The sequence below is a fragment of the Biomphalaria glabrata genome, chromosome 14 (genome assembly GCF_947242115.1).
Source record: "Biomphalaria glabrata chromosome 14, xgBioGlab47.1, whole genome shotgun sequence".
In the NCBI taxonomy this organism is placed as follows: Eukaryota; Metazoa; Mollusca; class Gastropoda; family Planorbidae; genus Biomphalaria; species Biomphalaria glabrata.
This window is the reverse complement of record NC_074724.1, coordinates 1,711,655-1,728,241: the sequence shown is the minus strand read 5'-3', so window position 1 is coordinate 1,728,241 and position 16,587 is coordinate 1,711,655. Positions and strand designations below refer to the sequence as shown.

Sequence of the window (16,587 nt, the reverse complement as noted above, 5' to 3'; positions counted from 1 at the left end):
AAACACACACAAACTTTCAAAACTTTTAAATAAACAAATGCATCAATAAAAAAAAAATGACACAATTAACAAAAATAGGCAACGCATTAGGCCAGTGATGCCCAACCTTATTCGGTCTGCGGGCCATTTTAATTTTCGGCATTCGTGTCGCGGGCAAAACACCAAAAAGAAAAAAAAATACAATATGCTATTTTTAATAGTTTATTTGTGGACCGACTTGCATAAATTAATGTGATGCATGAAGTTTATCCAAAACAATTTTCTGAATATCTGGCTGCATAGATGAAACACCAACTCGGAGCACTGAATCTAGATGTTCATCCGTGAGGCGATTACGTCACTTGGCTTTCGCCCGTTTCATCCAATTGCAGATCTGTCGGGGCACTTGACACATCGGCAGCAAACGGATTTTCAAAAAGACGGATTTCATTTTTTAAATTCTGAAAATCCACAAATCTTTCACTGAAATTATCCATCAAGAGTCTCAGAAGTTGGATCATTCTTTCTTTTGGGAGAGACATATTTAGCTGCTTATCATTTTGTAGAGTGTTACAGGTAGGAAAGTGGACAAGATGCACCCTTACCGCCTGTTGAATGAAGAGTTGCAGTTTGTTTGGAAAGCACATATGTCTGCATACACATGCGAAATCAATTTGTCTTTCCCTTGTAGTTTGGTGTTGAGTTCATTTAGATGTGATGTGATATCGCATAAAATAGCCAAATCCCACAACCATGAAGGGTCGTTCAGTTGTGGCACTGGTTTTGATTTAAAAACAACGTTTTAACACCTTTCCTCGGCTTAACCTCACTTCACTGTGAAATAGAACGTCTTCATATTCGGACTCTATTTCTGTCAGAAAATCTTTGAAAGTTCTGTGATTCAACGCTTTTGTGATTTGATGAAATGTACAGTGTTGCGTACAATCATCATCACATGGTCTAGATTTAAAACCTTTCCACAGAGATTTTGTTGGTGAATGATGCAGTGAAGCCGCAGGGGTTCAGTTCCATTTGACTTAACAAATTTTTTAATAACTCTTGCTGTCAGTCCGCTGTGACATCCAACCATATTTCTAGCGCCATCAGTAGTCACTCCAACTAATTTATTCCAAGGAAGAGCAAGGTCCTCCATGATTGTTGACACTTCTTTGATCAGGTCTTCTCCAGCTGTAGTCCCATGCATGCTCCTCATAGCTGCTAACTCTTCTGTTATATCAAAATTGTTGTTTGTACTGCGAATAAATATCAAGAGTTGCGCAGTATCAGTTATGTCAGTGAACTCTTCAGCAGGAATAGAAAACATTTCGAATTCTGCTGCTCTTTCAATTGTGAATGAAGATTTACCCCCATATCTTCCACTCGCCTTGTAATTGTCATGCGTGAAAGGCTGACAGCTTCTACTGCATTCTTCTTTTCAGGACACATTTCCTCCATCACTGCTAGCATACACTTGTTTACATATTCGCCATCTGAAAAAGGCTTCATTGCTCTACTTAAGATGTGAGCAACTCTGTAGCTGGCCCTTATCGCCGACTCATTTTCTTGTCTCTTTTTGTTAAATATTCTCGTCCATCCCCCAATCTCTAGTCGTAACTTGACAATCTTGTCTTCGCGGCTCAAACCAAGAATGCCAACATATGTGTTTATGTGTTTGGCTTCATGATGCCTTTTAATGTTATGTTCTTTAAAAACAGCCACACTTTCTTTACAAATCAAACATGTTGACTTACTATCATATTCCACAAAAAAGTAAAGATCTGTCCACTTTTCTTGAAAGTTTCTACATTCAGAGTCCACTTTTCGTTTCTTAGGCTCTCCCATTTCATTAAATCACAAACGTTAAACAATACGGTACCAATCGCTTTGATATCAAAAGAACACGACCCAAAACGATGCAACAATGATCTCTGTGTTGCACAAGTCAAGGACACGGCTAGCTCAAGACAGTGGCTGAATTTTTCAAGTCTAGTTTTATCGCCATTGAAAAAAAAAACAACACTTGTGTTATTACAATACAAAAAAAATATTTACTATGAATATTAGAATACCTAACATAAAGATGAAATTCATCAAAGAATTTTTTCAACATTCTAATTTTTTAATTAAAAAAAAAGTTTTTAATTTTTTTGTTAACATTTTTTAAAATTTTTAATTGTTTTTTTACATTTTGTTCCCATGCGTTGGCGGGCCGGATAGAAGCACGTCGCGGGCCGGATCTGGCCCGCGGGCCGTAGTTTGGGCATCGCTTCATTAGGCAATCTGCTCCTTAACCTTGCTCCACGTCATCATTGCCTACAATGCTCCCCTCCCCCAGCTAGCCCTCCATCTTCCCCTCATCCATGATAATAATTCCATCTATATAGAGTTGTAACAAAACTTGATGTTAGCCCTTTAAGGAAAGAAAGGAAATAAAATTACAAGTTTAGAAACAAGGCAAGTATTGATGTTCTGTTTTAGCATGCAATATATGTTTGTCTTTTCTAAATCGTTTCGTCCAGCCCATTACAAATGTACAGCGGTCTCCAATGTATATAAACATCAAGTTTCATTCCGTCCAGCCCATTACCAATGTACAGCTGTCTCCAATGTATATAAACATCAAGTTTCATTCCGTCCGACACTTTCCCGATGTATTCTCGACTTACGCTTGTCTAAAATAAACAGCCTAAACATTATATCGCCAAACTGTTCCCATAATACATATTTTTGTGTGTTATATTGTAAATAATATTAATATCACACAATTAATGTTATTTTCTTTTAATGTCAAGTACGTATTGACAATCTTTTTGTTCAATCAGTTTTAAACTCTTTCTTAATTACCTTGTTTACGTATTGACAATCTTTTTGTTCAATCAGTTTTAAACTCTTTCTTAATTACTTTGTTTAAATGAATATACATTAAACATATTCATATCACAATAGGCTATCAATAATAACACTATTGTATATTTTGAAAGACTTGCTATTGCAGGTCGCTATATCCAGATTCATGCAGCTGTATTGTGAACACCTTTATTACTCTGTAAGAAGCAATATCATTGCACCAAGCCGTCATCGCCCCCTTCCCCCCAAAGCGCTCCATTGTCGCAGACTCTAGTCTTGAAGTTGAAGCACTCCTCTATCTGATATATCGTAGTAACATAATACTTTCATTTATATATAGAGCGCCTTAAAGAGGAATCGAAAAAGTAAAACTACAAAGTAATATAAAAGATAAAATGACCGATCGGAAGGTCCAGCATAGAGCAGGATGACTGGACCATTGCTTAATTTTCCCAAAGGCAACATACGTTATAGCCTTATGTACCTAGAATAATGAACGCAACAAAATTCTTTAGAACACTGCAAATCTATTCCGTGTGATGCATTGAGACTTGACATAAACTATTAGAAAACCAACAATACGTCTTTCGGAACACAAAAATCTTTGAGTCCTGCCCATTACACAGAGATAACTGTCTCCAATGTATCTAAACATGAAGTTTCATTCCGTCTATTTCCAAATGTAATCTTGACTTGCCTGTAGAAATGGGAAAGCCTTGTTTGAAAAGATTTAACATGCATTTACAGTTTATATGTAAACAACCAATTGCAATAATAATAATAAAAAAAACAACAACATGAAATATGTCTTCCACTCTTAGAAATATTGGTGACAAAGTCACAGTTAATGCCCTTTAAGTAAAAGAACAATTTCTTCCTTGAGATTTTATATTCTTGCCAATGCTAAGCTACTGAATTCATTGGATTATTTTCTTCATAAATTGCAGCTACCCCTGGTTAACACCCTTAAGTCTAATAAGTTTGATTATTATGATGTTAATGGTTGGGATATTAAAAAAACAACAACAAAGAAACAAACAAAAATAACAAACTATTTTTAGGCAAAGTTCGCGCTCTATCAGTTGTTACACTTGTCATCTTGTTCCAAGCATTCCCAACACTCAGAGATTGTGTCTTGAATTGTACTTTGATGTATAGCCATACATTAGCTTCGTTTACTTAAAACTTTTTTTTAATGAGACAGTTTGAATAATTTACATACATATTATTTTTAAAATTTGCATTTTTATATGTACATAGTGTGAGCACACCTGATTTCTGTACGTGTTGGCGGACCGCATGTGGCCCACGGGTCGTAATTTGCCTACCCCTGGTCTACACAAAAACTCTATACAAACCAATGCGTCCATATATAGTACCACACTTACCACATTCATAATGAAGTAAAAGTACAAATCTTCCTGGAATGTCCTCAACAATAGATTCACTACTAATAGAAGTAGAGCCTCGATGTCGCTCTATTGTCGATCTAAAGATGTTTTACTTCCGCTGAGTCATATAATGTCTACGCCACACAATCTCTATACGGCTTCTTTGAAGGGGTCATATGTAAATAAAGTGTGAGAAATTATCTTTCATCTTAGTGTATTGTGTAATCGTATCAAACTACAGATAATCTTATTAAAATTGGTTACTTTCTTTTAGCATGTGGGTGCCGTGGCTGAGCGGCAAAGCGCTTAACTTTCGGGGTTCAAATCCTGGTTATGATGTGGACTTTTAATTTTGGGATCTTCGGGTACCTCGTGAGTCCACCCAGCTGTAATGGGTACCTCGTGAGTCCACCCAGCTGTAATGGGTACCTCGTGAGTCCACCCAGCTGTAGTGGGTACCTTGTGAGTCCACCTAGCTGTAATGGGTACCTTGGGAGTCCACCCAGCTGTTATGGGTACCTGACATTAGTTGGGGAACAGTAAATGTGCTTGGTCAATGTGCTGCCCATATAACACCGACGTTAACCGTAGGCCACAGAAACAAATGACCTTTTCATAATCTGCCCCATAGATCACAAGGTCTTAAAGGGGAATTGACTTTGACTTTTCTTAGTTAGTGTACAGTAACTGGTAGCGCACATTGTATATGCTGGACATTCTAAAAGTCGATGTTTAGAAATACTTCACTTTCTAGTTCAACTTTACAATACTATCACACACAACACTACCACACAAAATACTACTACACACAATACTAATTAACACAACATTATCACACACTATATAGAACACAACACTACCACACACCTCGCTACCACACAAAACACTACCACACACAAAACTACCACACACAGCACTATCACACACAACAATAACACACACAACACTACCACACACAGCACTATCACACACAACAATACCACACACATCACTACCACACACAGCACTACCACACACAACTCTACCACACACAGCACTACCACACACAGCACAACCACACACCATATGTAAATGAACTTTTTTTTTAAAAACGTATAACTTCCGATCGAAGGCCCCTTTTAAAGTAAGTTACGCAAGTGGCAGCGCTGTTTCTCCTTAAGGTCATCTAGTCACAAGACAAAAATATCTTAGCAAAGTCGGAAAAATCTTAGAAGACAACAACCACCCTCTTCATTATAACTACTTCAGGTGGGCGACTTCTGTTAATCAAGACTAGATCTAAACGGTACACAATCTCGTTCCTTACTTGCTGGGCGCAATAGAAACTGCGGGTTACAATTTAAAAGTTGCTTACGAGACCCATCTTCTATTTTATACAATAACACATTTTACTATTGACACATTCTCGTTTGACATTACCTTTTAAATTTTCACCTCTGGTTAAGACGGTGAAAAAGACTCGTGCAACTCCTGATGTTGAAACAGGAGGTAGAATGATTAAAATTGACTTAGAGTTCAGTCAAGTCATGGCAGTCAAGTGGTATCCTTTGGATAAGGAAGCCAATAGGTGTTTTGGTCCGGTGCGGACAATATCAGACTTAGATAGTCGAGTTGTGACTTTAAACTAAGTAGTGTATTTTGGGCAGACGAAGCCAGTATGCAGTTGAGACATGTTCTAATAGTAGTTATTATTCTGATTATTATGTGTTTTGGAAATTCATTATTACCAGTTGTGATGCGGATGTGATTGAACAAGATTTACTATTGGATTTACTTTACCGCTGTTATGCGGACGTGATTTGACAAGATTCAATGTATTGTATATATTTGCCGCTGTTATGCGTATGTGATTGAATTTCAAACTTAATTGTACAACTGCCAAGAAGTTGCAGTATTATTATTATCAATAAACTTTATAATTGTCTGCCAGAGTGGATTCATGTTAATCTGTAACATCTATGTTCGTCTCCTATCATGTGTGACTCCAAGAAGCACGAACCCAGCATTCCACGGCATTCTCGACTTAGTAGTAGTGACCAGTCCAGTGTGTAACAGTAATACAGCATTCATTCATTTATTTATTAACAACTATTAATGATATCATTTTATCAACTTTTATGTATAGAAAGCTTAAAATGTAAACTTAAATGAAATATGTGCCAGTGGGTAATTTAAGTTATGCCAATCGTACGAAACACTAAATATGTTAACCATTTAAGTCCTACATCTTTCAAAGCATGTGACTAGAGCCATGGCTGATTGTGATAGGCCCCTGTCAGGTGGTGGTCTCAATTTGATAACTCGATTAAATCGGCCTAAGGCCGGTACTTCTTATTTGGTCATACTGTATCAGCGTTACTAGTTGACTAGCGAACGTGAAAAAAAAGAGATGTCTATGTGTTGTGTTAAGCAGCGACATCACTAGGGTTGGTGTCATCCGATAAGTTATCTTGGTTAGTTAGTCTGACATTATTGTTAAATGTATTTATAAAACGTTTCTAAATCGATCTATTGGTGTTTGAAGGGGCGGTGGCTAATTGATACATTTCTTTGCTTCCCAGGTTCAAATCCTAAAATTTTGAATTTTAGGATCAGCCGCCTCTAATTCCACCCAGCTCTAATGGATAGGCCTACTTATTGTTTCGTTACCAACATTGCCTCCTCGTCGACACGTTTGTTTTATTACACTGTTTAAATAGAATGCAAAAAATAAATGTAACTTTTGAATTTACAGGAAAAGACAACTGGGTATTTATCCTTAATGTAAGTATTTTTATCAGCTATCTCCCTTGAAAAATAAAAATAGCGCGTTGTAAAACAAGTCAAAAGATGGATATCAAACAAAACATTTTTTTTTTATTTTCGATTCAGTTTTGTTTGTTTTTATTTAAAATGATTGCTAAATTCCAAATTATATTTAAAATGATAAAATACTGTCTACATTTTGTAGGTTGTTTACTGTAAATCTTTCGGTATATTTATTATACAAATAAAATGTAAGTTTTTGAGGTACATAACAAGACAACTGTGTTTTTATTTTTAAAAATAGTATTTTTTTAGTTAACTCCCTTGCAAAACAAAACATGGCTGCTTGATAGAAAAGAACTTTAAAAAATAAAATCAAACACACAAAAATTTTAATTCGATTAATTATATTTTATTATACCCGACAACTTTTTGTATTTGAAATGTTTGCAAACTTTTAGATTGCATTTTAAATAATTAAAAAAAACAACAACAACATAAGAACTACATCTAATAAATTTTTCCACAAACCTGAACGTCAAAAGCAAGTTCTGGTTGATTTGGTTTGTAGTTGAACAGGTTTCAATTATTGTAAATGTAAATTACAAACAACAACATGGATAACAAAGGAAACAAAACATTGTAAATTTAAAGATAACATATACAATTTATTTACATAACTCAAGACTAAAGAGACATTTGAGTTTGAGGTTCAGAATGTCAAGGGTTCTCAAAGACATCTTCATGGTGGAGCTGGACAACTCACAAGGGAAATAACTCACTAGGCAAGACCAACTGCACTGTAATTTAATCCAGACTTGAGACTTCCACTGTGGACAAGATCAGACAAAGTCCAGTGGTCTCTATACCCCAGACAGTAGACATGTGCTCCACTACTTCCTGGACATGTACAAGTTGTATAAGTAAACTTAGAGCTTAAATCCACCTCTAGTCTGTCCTTCCATTGACCAACACTGACCTGTTTAGAACATCCATGAGGATGTGACACTATAAAGGTCAACTTGTGTTCAGATCTAGAGGCTCTGTATTTGTTCCAGACTTTCTCATTGACATTTACAAAATGTTTGTACATTTCCATCAGTTTATTTCCTAAAGTTTTATCACATGTCACACAGTTCAACCAACACAAGTCATACTTAATTTTTTTAAAATCAACACTGACCTTATCAACACTGACCACTGGGCCGTCCTCTCTATCATAAAACAATCTCAAGGTTGTGTGGTTGGCCTCAATTTTATCAAAAACCACATGTGTGGCTGTGGTCACATTAAACTCCCACCACACATTGCTGGGTGAGTTTGAACCTTCACATTTTCTACACCAACACTTTGTGTAGTCAGTATCTCCATAACCTCCATCTTGTCTGACTCCATCTTGAAACTTGTTTACATCCCACACTCTTCCACTTCCTGTCCTCAAGTTTCTTCTCTCACTCATGTTATAAAATGGATATGGTTGAGTTGTCTTTGGATAAAATTTTGGTCTGTATGGACTTGACATTTCCACATTAACTCTAACTGTGTGGTCAGCTATACCTTTGATGTATTCATACAAATCATTGTCTTGAAGACCTTCAGGTAAATGTTTCAAGGTGAATGTATCAACAGGTATAAACTGGCTATGACCTGGATTCTTCTTACAGCCCACAAGATATTTGTGTAGATCAGCTTCTCCACCTTCTGACTCCTGAGTTTCATGATCACCTGGAGAACAAATAAATAAACTTGATCCAATGTTTACAGCACAATGTACAGTATTGAGTCAATCAAGAGATATCTATAAATAGATCAAGTCTATCTTATGTGTTGATCTCTACAGTTTATACAGTAAAAATGAAACTCAAAAGTTACCAATTAGTGGAACTTCAACTTCATCTGACTGGACTTTGAACTGGTCACTGATGAAATGATGAGAATCTGAATGGATGAAAGTCAAATAAATATTTTATATATTCTTTTCTGTTATTATTATTAGAAAATAGACTTATACAAAAACCTTTCTCTAACTAAACATTTACAAATCAAAAGTTTACCTGTATCATGATTCTCATCCCCAGGACTGGAGAAGTCTGCTAGGTCAGTCTGATCCTCTGATCCTGAAATAGTTTTGATACATGAGTCAGTCTAATTTTTTACAGAAATATTTTTATTTCTGAAATAAAAAAGATTTTTTTTTTAATACTGCATTTTATTCATAGAGAAGAAACTAAATATTTAAAATATAGTTCTAGAAGCTGAACATAGACCTAACTTTGCAACAACCTGAATTTGACATGTTACATATTATTGTGCTAAATTCTAGTTGAAAATTTGATAATAAAATAAAGCCATAAACTTAGTTTTAAATTTAGGTATTGTTTCACTCTGATTTCATACCATTTAGTCCACATGTGTCTTGAGGAAAACAAAGGTCTGTACTGTTCTGGAAAATAGAATAAAATATGTACATAAAGTATCATTTATTTGTTTATATATATAAACCAATTTACATCATAAAAATGTTCTCAGGCAAATCTATTTTTTTATTTTTTTTTGTTTGTTTAAATTGTTTAAACTAAAATTAACTGCATTTTTTCTAGCACTTAGACTTAATGTAATATATGTGACATGCTTTATAATGAAATGTAAAAAAATTATAATTCATCAAACTTTGGTAGTCTAGATTTTAATTTAGAGCTCTATTGACTTTAAAACTACTTTTGGAGTACAATATCTAGATTCTAAATCTAAATGATAAATTTCTTAAGATAGAAAAGAAAATAATAAAAATGAAAACTAGTAATAAAAGAACATATTAAATAATTAATATTTAAATACCAAAAATATAAAGAAAAACTAATAACAAAAAGATTAGCCTTGGATTTCTTATGTATAATATTTTTTATAAGCACAACAGTATCCTTATTACACAAATGGGATATTTTTATCTAGATCTGGCAGTCTTGTAATAAAATATATATGCAATAATAGTTGTCTCTCCGTAGTCTTAGGTTTGAGTCCTGCCCACTCCATCCCCAGTCATCCTGCCTTTAGTTTTCAAATTAGAAAAAAATCTGTAAATACATCTACATTTTAAAGTAAACATTCTAAATATTATCTAGTAGATTTTAATTATTTGTTTTAAACAAAGTTATTTACAATTTTAGAACTAGTCTAGATCTATTAGGTCTACTTTTTGTTTATCTATTAGATCTAGAATTTTAGATTTTATATAGATGCATTGACCTTTATTTAAATCTAAGTAGGCCTATATCTAAACTCTAAAGATAGATATATCAACAGACTAGATGTAGTATGAATTTAATTGATTACATATCTAGACTAGAAGCTTATGTAAATTTAGATGTAGATCTAGATGTTCTACATTACCTAAGATCTAATAAGCTACGGTAGTTTAGATCTAAACCAGACCAGATTAAAATCAAACCAGTTTAGCTTAAGTTAATTAAATTATACAGATGTTACTTTAAAAAGAAGATAATTATGTCCATGCAATTATGTGTCAAACTAGTCATGCATGTTAATCATTGACTTAAACAATGCTAAGTCTTTGGTTTTTCTGGCTAATTCAGGCAACCCATTCCATTCTTTACTGGCACTAGGGAAGTAGAACATGTACGAATTTGTTCTAAGTTACAAGTAATGCAATGTGGCGCAGTGACTATACAGTAAAGCACTTGGCTTTTAAACAAGGTTTCCTGGTTCCAATACTAGTGAAGACTGGGATTTTTTAGTTACATATCTGCCTGAAAGGAATACATTTTACAAGAAATACAAGTCTCTTAACACTAGATAGATCTATTTATAGGCCTATACTGATTATAAATCTAGTAGAATGTTATCTAAACAAATATCTATCATAAGATCATCTAGATCTATAAATTAATTAGATATAATACATCTAGATCTATTTTAAAATTGAAGCCTATATGTTAATTTAGATCTTTTAAGAATTAAATGTTGTTTAGAATATTTACTACTGAATTTAAAGATCTATGAAATTAAAGGTTTAGTCTACTCTATTTCTAGATCTAGACTCTAGAGAAGCTAATATAGAAAAGAAAGAAGAATGGATTTATCGGCTGCAGTATTCGTTTCTCGTAATCGACACATTCATTTACGCTTAAAAATCAAATCTCTATAAAAATATGGAGGAATACAATAGTCATTTCACAAAAAGTATAAATCTGGATTTAGTTAAGATTTTTAAAACATATATACATATGCTCATTTATCACTGATAGACTTTATTTTACAAACACCATTAACATTTTTTATAAAGATAATAGATCTACCATTCAATACTACTAGTTTTAGATTTGAGTAATTGAATTAAATTTTAAGTTAAAAGTAATCGCATTCATGTAAAACCAGATTTTTCTGCACTTTAAAATTGCAATTTTAATTCTACATCATTATTGTCTTTAGTATTGTTATTATATTAGAAACGGAGGAATTATTATTCTCAGGCACTTTCATGGACGGTCTAGCTTCGTTAAGGAGAAACCTAATTCATTGCAGTCACATTGATGATTGTAAAAATGGCAATTGATATTTAATTTTTCATTAAAACCCTACCTGGCATGTCAAGGTTGAGCATGAGTGAAGAAAAAAGTATGAGATGAAAAAAAGTTGTTTGTACATGTTTGAAATTCGACTTCCTAGTTAAAACCTTACGCGTGACGACGGGAGAAGGTAGCGGGTGTCAAGCACTTTGGATTGCTTCTTTTCTTGGTGTGTGTGTGTGTTTTCTTATTTTTCTAAACATAATGGCGCGCTGTTTCTAAGGACGCGCTACGTTAGCGTCATTGTTTCTTTCTGTTTTGCTTGTGTATCAGATTTTTGGCTGGAGCTCTCTCTGTTTGTTGTTTTTCCCCCTATTGGGGACACTTGAGACTGAAGTCAAGCCTGATTTCTAGTTGCATGGACACTACTTGGCTATTATACTTTGTATTGGGTTGCAGGAATCGCGAAGCCGGACTGGACTGTTTGCATGTGAGGTGTGTTTGCCTGTTAACTAGATCTATGTTGTATAATTTCACCTAACTTAGGCCTTCTAATCTAGTATTTATCATTAGGTATAATCATCATTTATGTTTGAGTTTTGAGTTTTTGGCACATAATCACAATTTAGGCCAAGTTTCTCAAACTTTTCTCTCAGATGCCATCTGCTGCCCGTGAATACTGTAAGCTACTTTATTCTATTCCAGTGAATACTGCCAGCTTTTTATTCTATGCCAGTGATGACAAAATAGCGCCTAAGTGGATCAATATAGCGCTCACACTGAGACACCTCTGTAAATCCGTTCTACTCAAACTCGCCAAAGAAGATCACCTTTGACACGCGGTCGTCTTCCATGTGGGATAAGTGTTAGTGTAAGAATAACAATTAATAAATTAACGACATTTTGTTCAAATTTGCCATCGCTTCTTTATAAATGTTTTTTTTAGAGGAGGGCGCTTGCGGATTTTTTAAAAAAAAAATACGAAAATGGGGTGGTACGCTAAAAAGGTTAAAGTTCACTGATTAAGATAGTTTGTTGAGATATTAGCATTGTTACAGATGTGCATAAATAAAAGAAAATTGTGTATTTAATTTAAACAAATATAGACTTACTTTTTCTGTTTTGTGTCTTTTTGATACTGTTCTATCAGTTTGAGTTTTTCTCTTGCAGGACATTTTTAAAGAGTTCTAAAAATAAATAAGAATTAATTCATAACTAAAACTTTTTTTTTTTACCTTTGTTACCCAAATAGACTTTTTTTATCTTATGATTCAAGAAATGACGTACAAAACTATGAGTACTGTGTAGACCTTGTTGTAACTCATGTTTCACTTTTTTTTTCTAGTACATTTTCAAATATTAGCTGTGAACGTTTGTTGTTACAGTTTTGATATCTGAGCTTTGCCCAGCCCTTTCGTTTTCACATATTTTGACAAGCCTTGATATCTCCTAAAGAGTTGTCCACAATTGCTGTTGAGGTTTGGGATCTAGTTGTCTCTCACACGAGAATATTTTTTATGTTTATTTCTGAGCATGTGTCTGCGGAGTTTGACTAACATTACGTTAAGGAAGTAGAATCAAGTAAATTTGCAAACGACGAAAGAATGTGCAAACTTTGGTGTCTATTTTTAATTTAGAAGTAATATTTGGAATTTCCGATTTCTTATTAAATCTATATTTAGCAAGAAAATCCATTAGTCATAGAGTCACTAAAATATGAGTACACACTATATTAAATATCACTATCTGATAAGTTTAGTTTTCCATATACCACATGATTGTCACTATGCATCGAATAATAAACTCACACATGCAGATACAAACATATACGTGCAATTATAACCACACACATGCTCACCTTGTAAATCAAAAGCGGTTAAGTGCTTGACTTTCGAACCTGGGTCCTGGGTTCGAATCTCAATGAAGACTTGTATTTATAATTTGAAAACTATAAAGGGTACGGGTCTTTATGCTGGCCACAAGACTCCCAGCTCGTTAACTGTTGGCCAAAAAAAAAAAAAAAAAGATGGCCTTTTTAACATCTGCACTTTCGATTTGCCCGTTTTAGATATCAATCTATACAACATCCATAGAAACCTCAATTCGTCCTACGGTTCACTATTCTACTATTCTATATTAAGAGAAACGTTATAAAAATTAAATAATACAATGAAGAAATGACTTTGAAATAGAATGACTTACCTCAAAAAATCTCTTTGTTTGTTATGACAACTTTTCTATTTATAGAAACACATCATACAATAAAAAGTCATTCAAGGAATTTCCGAATTTTTCTTTTCATCAAAGAAAATTTCCCTAGCGGTAAAGCGCCACCTCGTGTTTAAATTGATATCACTGGGTGTGTGTGGCCGCACCGGGTAACTTTAAAACGGGTCTGACGTACTGGGTCTAGCCCAAATCCTTGTTCGCTGAGTTACAAAGCGCTGCGGCAATGTTGGCAATGAAATAAATAAGTGCTCATTTATTTAAAGCTTTCATTCTAATAAGACATTGGAGATTAACTCATTGGCCACACCGTGAGAACTCGACTGTCGACTGTTCTATTGGTTTAAATATGTATCGTTACGTAAATTTATTTTGGCATACCTTTTCTAAACAGGGAATTTCCGAGCCCGTCACTATAAATAGACAAACATGATTATAAAATGTGGAGCGCCCTCTAGGAAATCGCGTCATGTAGCAACGTAGAGCTGTATCAGTAGTGAAGTTATACATTCATAGTGTATTGTCAATGTACAATTCTTAGCCCTGAGGATTGATTATCAATAAGTCTCCCAATTCTATTTGACAGCAAAAAGCTGATAACAACTTAGTCATTATCAGGATAGAAACTTAGCGGTTTTTATTCGCAATTTTGACCCAATAATTTTCTTTTTTGAGCCAACATTTAAATGTCTAAAGGTTAAAATTATATTTCATTGCCAACCACTTATTAATTATTATTTTTTTGTGTGTAAAACTTTTATTTTATTTTTCTTCCTAAATCTAGATCTTAAATGTAAAACACCTCAGATTCAGCGAGATTATATAAATAAAAAATCAAATATAGCAGAGTCAATAACAATGGGAAGCATACAATATTGAGATATCGGTAGCCAACTAAATACCATTTGAAAAACTTAATTCATGTTACAAGATTAAGAGAAGTAAAAATGTGTTTCTGTGCTGCTGAAAAGTGAAGAAGAGTTAATGACCATTCGTTCAAAACAAGAATTAGTTCAGCGGACAAAGAGTTTATCGACAAATAGCTCGCGTGGAAAATGAGCGCAAAGCACACCAGGTCATGACTGTGACAAGAGAAAGAGAGAGAGAGAGAGAGATGGAGAACGAGAGAAAGAGATAGAGAGCGAGATGGAGAACGAGAGAAAGAGAGAGATAGATGGAGAACAAAAGAAGAACAAGAGAGATGGAGAACGAGAGAAAAAGAGAGAGAGATGGAGAACGAGAGCAAAAGAGAGAGATATAAGGAGAACGAGAGAAAAAAAGAGAGATAGATGAGAACGAAAGAGAGAGAGAGATGGAGAACGAGAGAAAAAGAGAGAGATGGAAAACGAGAGAAAGAGAGAGATAGATGAGAACGAAAGAGAGAGACAGATGGAGAACGAGAGAAACAGAGAGAGAGAGAGAGAACGAGAGAAAAGAGAGAGAGATGGAGAACGAGAGAAAAAAAGAGAGAGATGGAGAACGAAAGAAAAAGAGAGAGAGAGAGAGATGGAGAACAAGAGAGAAAGAGAAAGAGTGAGAAAGAGAGAATGGGTACTAAGGAGGAAAAAGTGGAGAAAGAGATAAAGCAAAAGAAAGAAAAAGAGGGAAAAGAGAGAGAGAAAATAAGAGAGAGATTAAGACTTGGAAGAAGAAAGAGAGAAATTAAGACTTGGAAGAAGAAAGAGAGATATTAAGACTTAGATGGAAGAAGAAAGAGAGAGATTAAGACTTAGATGGAAGAAGAAAGAGAGAGATTAAGACTGAGATGGAAGAAGAAAGAGAGAGAAAGTTTAAGACTTAGATGGAAGAAGAAAGAGAGAGATTAAGACTTGGAAGAAGAAAGAGAGAGATTAAGACTTGAAAGAAAAAAGAGAGAGATATTAAGTCTAAGATGGAAAAAGAAAGAGAGAGTCTAAGACTTGGAAGAAGAAAGAGAGAGATTAAGAATTGGAAGAAGAAAGAGAGAGAGATTAAGACTTAGATGGAAGAAGAAAGAGAGAGATTAAGACTTAGATGAAAGAAGAAAGAGAGAGATTAAGACTTAGATGGAAGAAGAAAGAGAGAGAGAGATTGAAGCCCCGCCACAAAGAGAATCTATAGTCCCCTTCAGTCCATCGTACAAATATTCATGTCCCTAATGGTAGTCGCCCAGGGCCCCGTGCAATGCTGAGACCGCCATTGATTATTTACTCTTGTAGTAATGCTATCTTCATTTAAAAAACAAAAAGTTTTGTAGAAACAAAGGGAGGATAGTAGAATCAAAGCATACCAAACGACAAGAGAGAGAGAGAGAGAGAGAGACAGAGAGAATAAGAGAAAGAAAAATATAGAAATGTTGACATTGTGTTTATGTGTATGTGTTTGTTATTCCCCTTGGTAAGCAAGCTCCTATTATTGTGTGTGTCCCGTGTGTTATGTAAGAGTGTGTTATTAAGGAGTTTGATATATCCAGCATCTAGTGTTAGCCTAGCCTCGCATGTAGAAAATCTGATTCGACCACAGCCGGACCAAGGTTCTGCTTGCCCTATACGTGGCAAAATATGTAGGTCGCAGCTGGGACTGTGTATCCACGAGAAATATTGCATTCCTCATTAATCTTCGGACCCGAAGACAAGCCTTTTTATTATTATTATTTAAGCCAACCTGAGAGGGAAAGAGAAAAATAGAGAGAGAATAACAGAGAAAGAGAGACTGGAGCACCGCCACAAAGAGAATCTTTCATGATTTCGTCACCTTCTTCCTATCGTACAAATATTCGTGTCCATAATGACACTCGCCTAGGGCCCCCTCCAATGATGAGACAACCTCGGATTATTTGTTCTTGTTGTAAAGCTATCTTCAGTTTCTTTCAAATAAATTATTGTAGAAACTAA

The 16,587-nt window shown here is 34.6% G+C and overlaps 1 protein-coding gene across 3 annotated transcripts in view; it reads right to left on the bottom strand.

The window, feature by feature from the left end:
• Positions 1–3,330: 3,330 nt before the first annotated feature.
• LOC106056405 (uncharacterized) overlaps positions 3,331–16,587 on the bottom strand; it is a 41,871-nt gene continuing 28,614 nt past the window's right edge. Inside the window, exons 2-8 of one of the 3 annotated variants that reach the window (XM_056010380.1) lie at positions 12,776–12,819; positions 12,601–12,675; positions 9,360–9,405; positions 9,017–9,079; positions 8,835–8,900; positions 8,146–8,687; positions 3,331–3,523 (exon numbers count right to left, since the gene is read on the bottom strand). In XM_056010380.1, coding sequence (XP_055866355.1) covers positions 3,497–3,523; positions 8,146–8,687; positions 8,835–8,900; positions 9,017–9,079; positions 9,360–9,405; positions 12,601–12,675; positions 12,776–12,819 — 863 coding nt within the window. In that variant the 3' untranslated portion in view covers positions 3,331–3,496. Of the gene's footprint in view, positions 3,524–7,609; positions 8,688–8,834; positions 8,901–9,016; positions 9,080–9,359; positions 9,406–12,600; positions 12,676–12,775; positions 12,820–13,346; positions 13,386–16,587 lie in introns of those variants that run through there. The other 2 variants (XM_056010379.1, XM_056010378.1) reach the window with 2 other exon arrangements.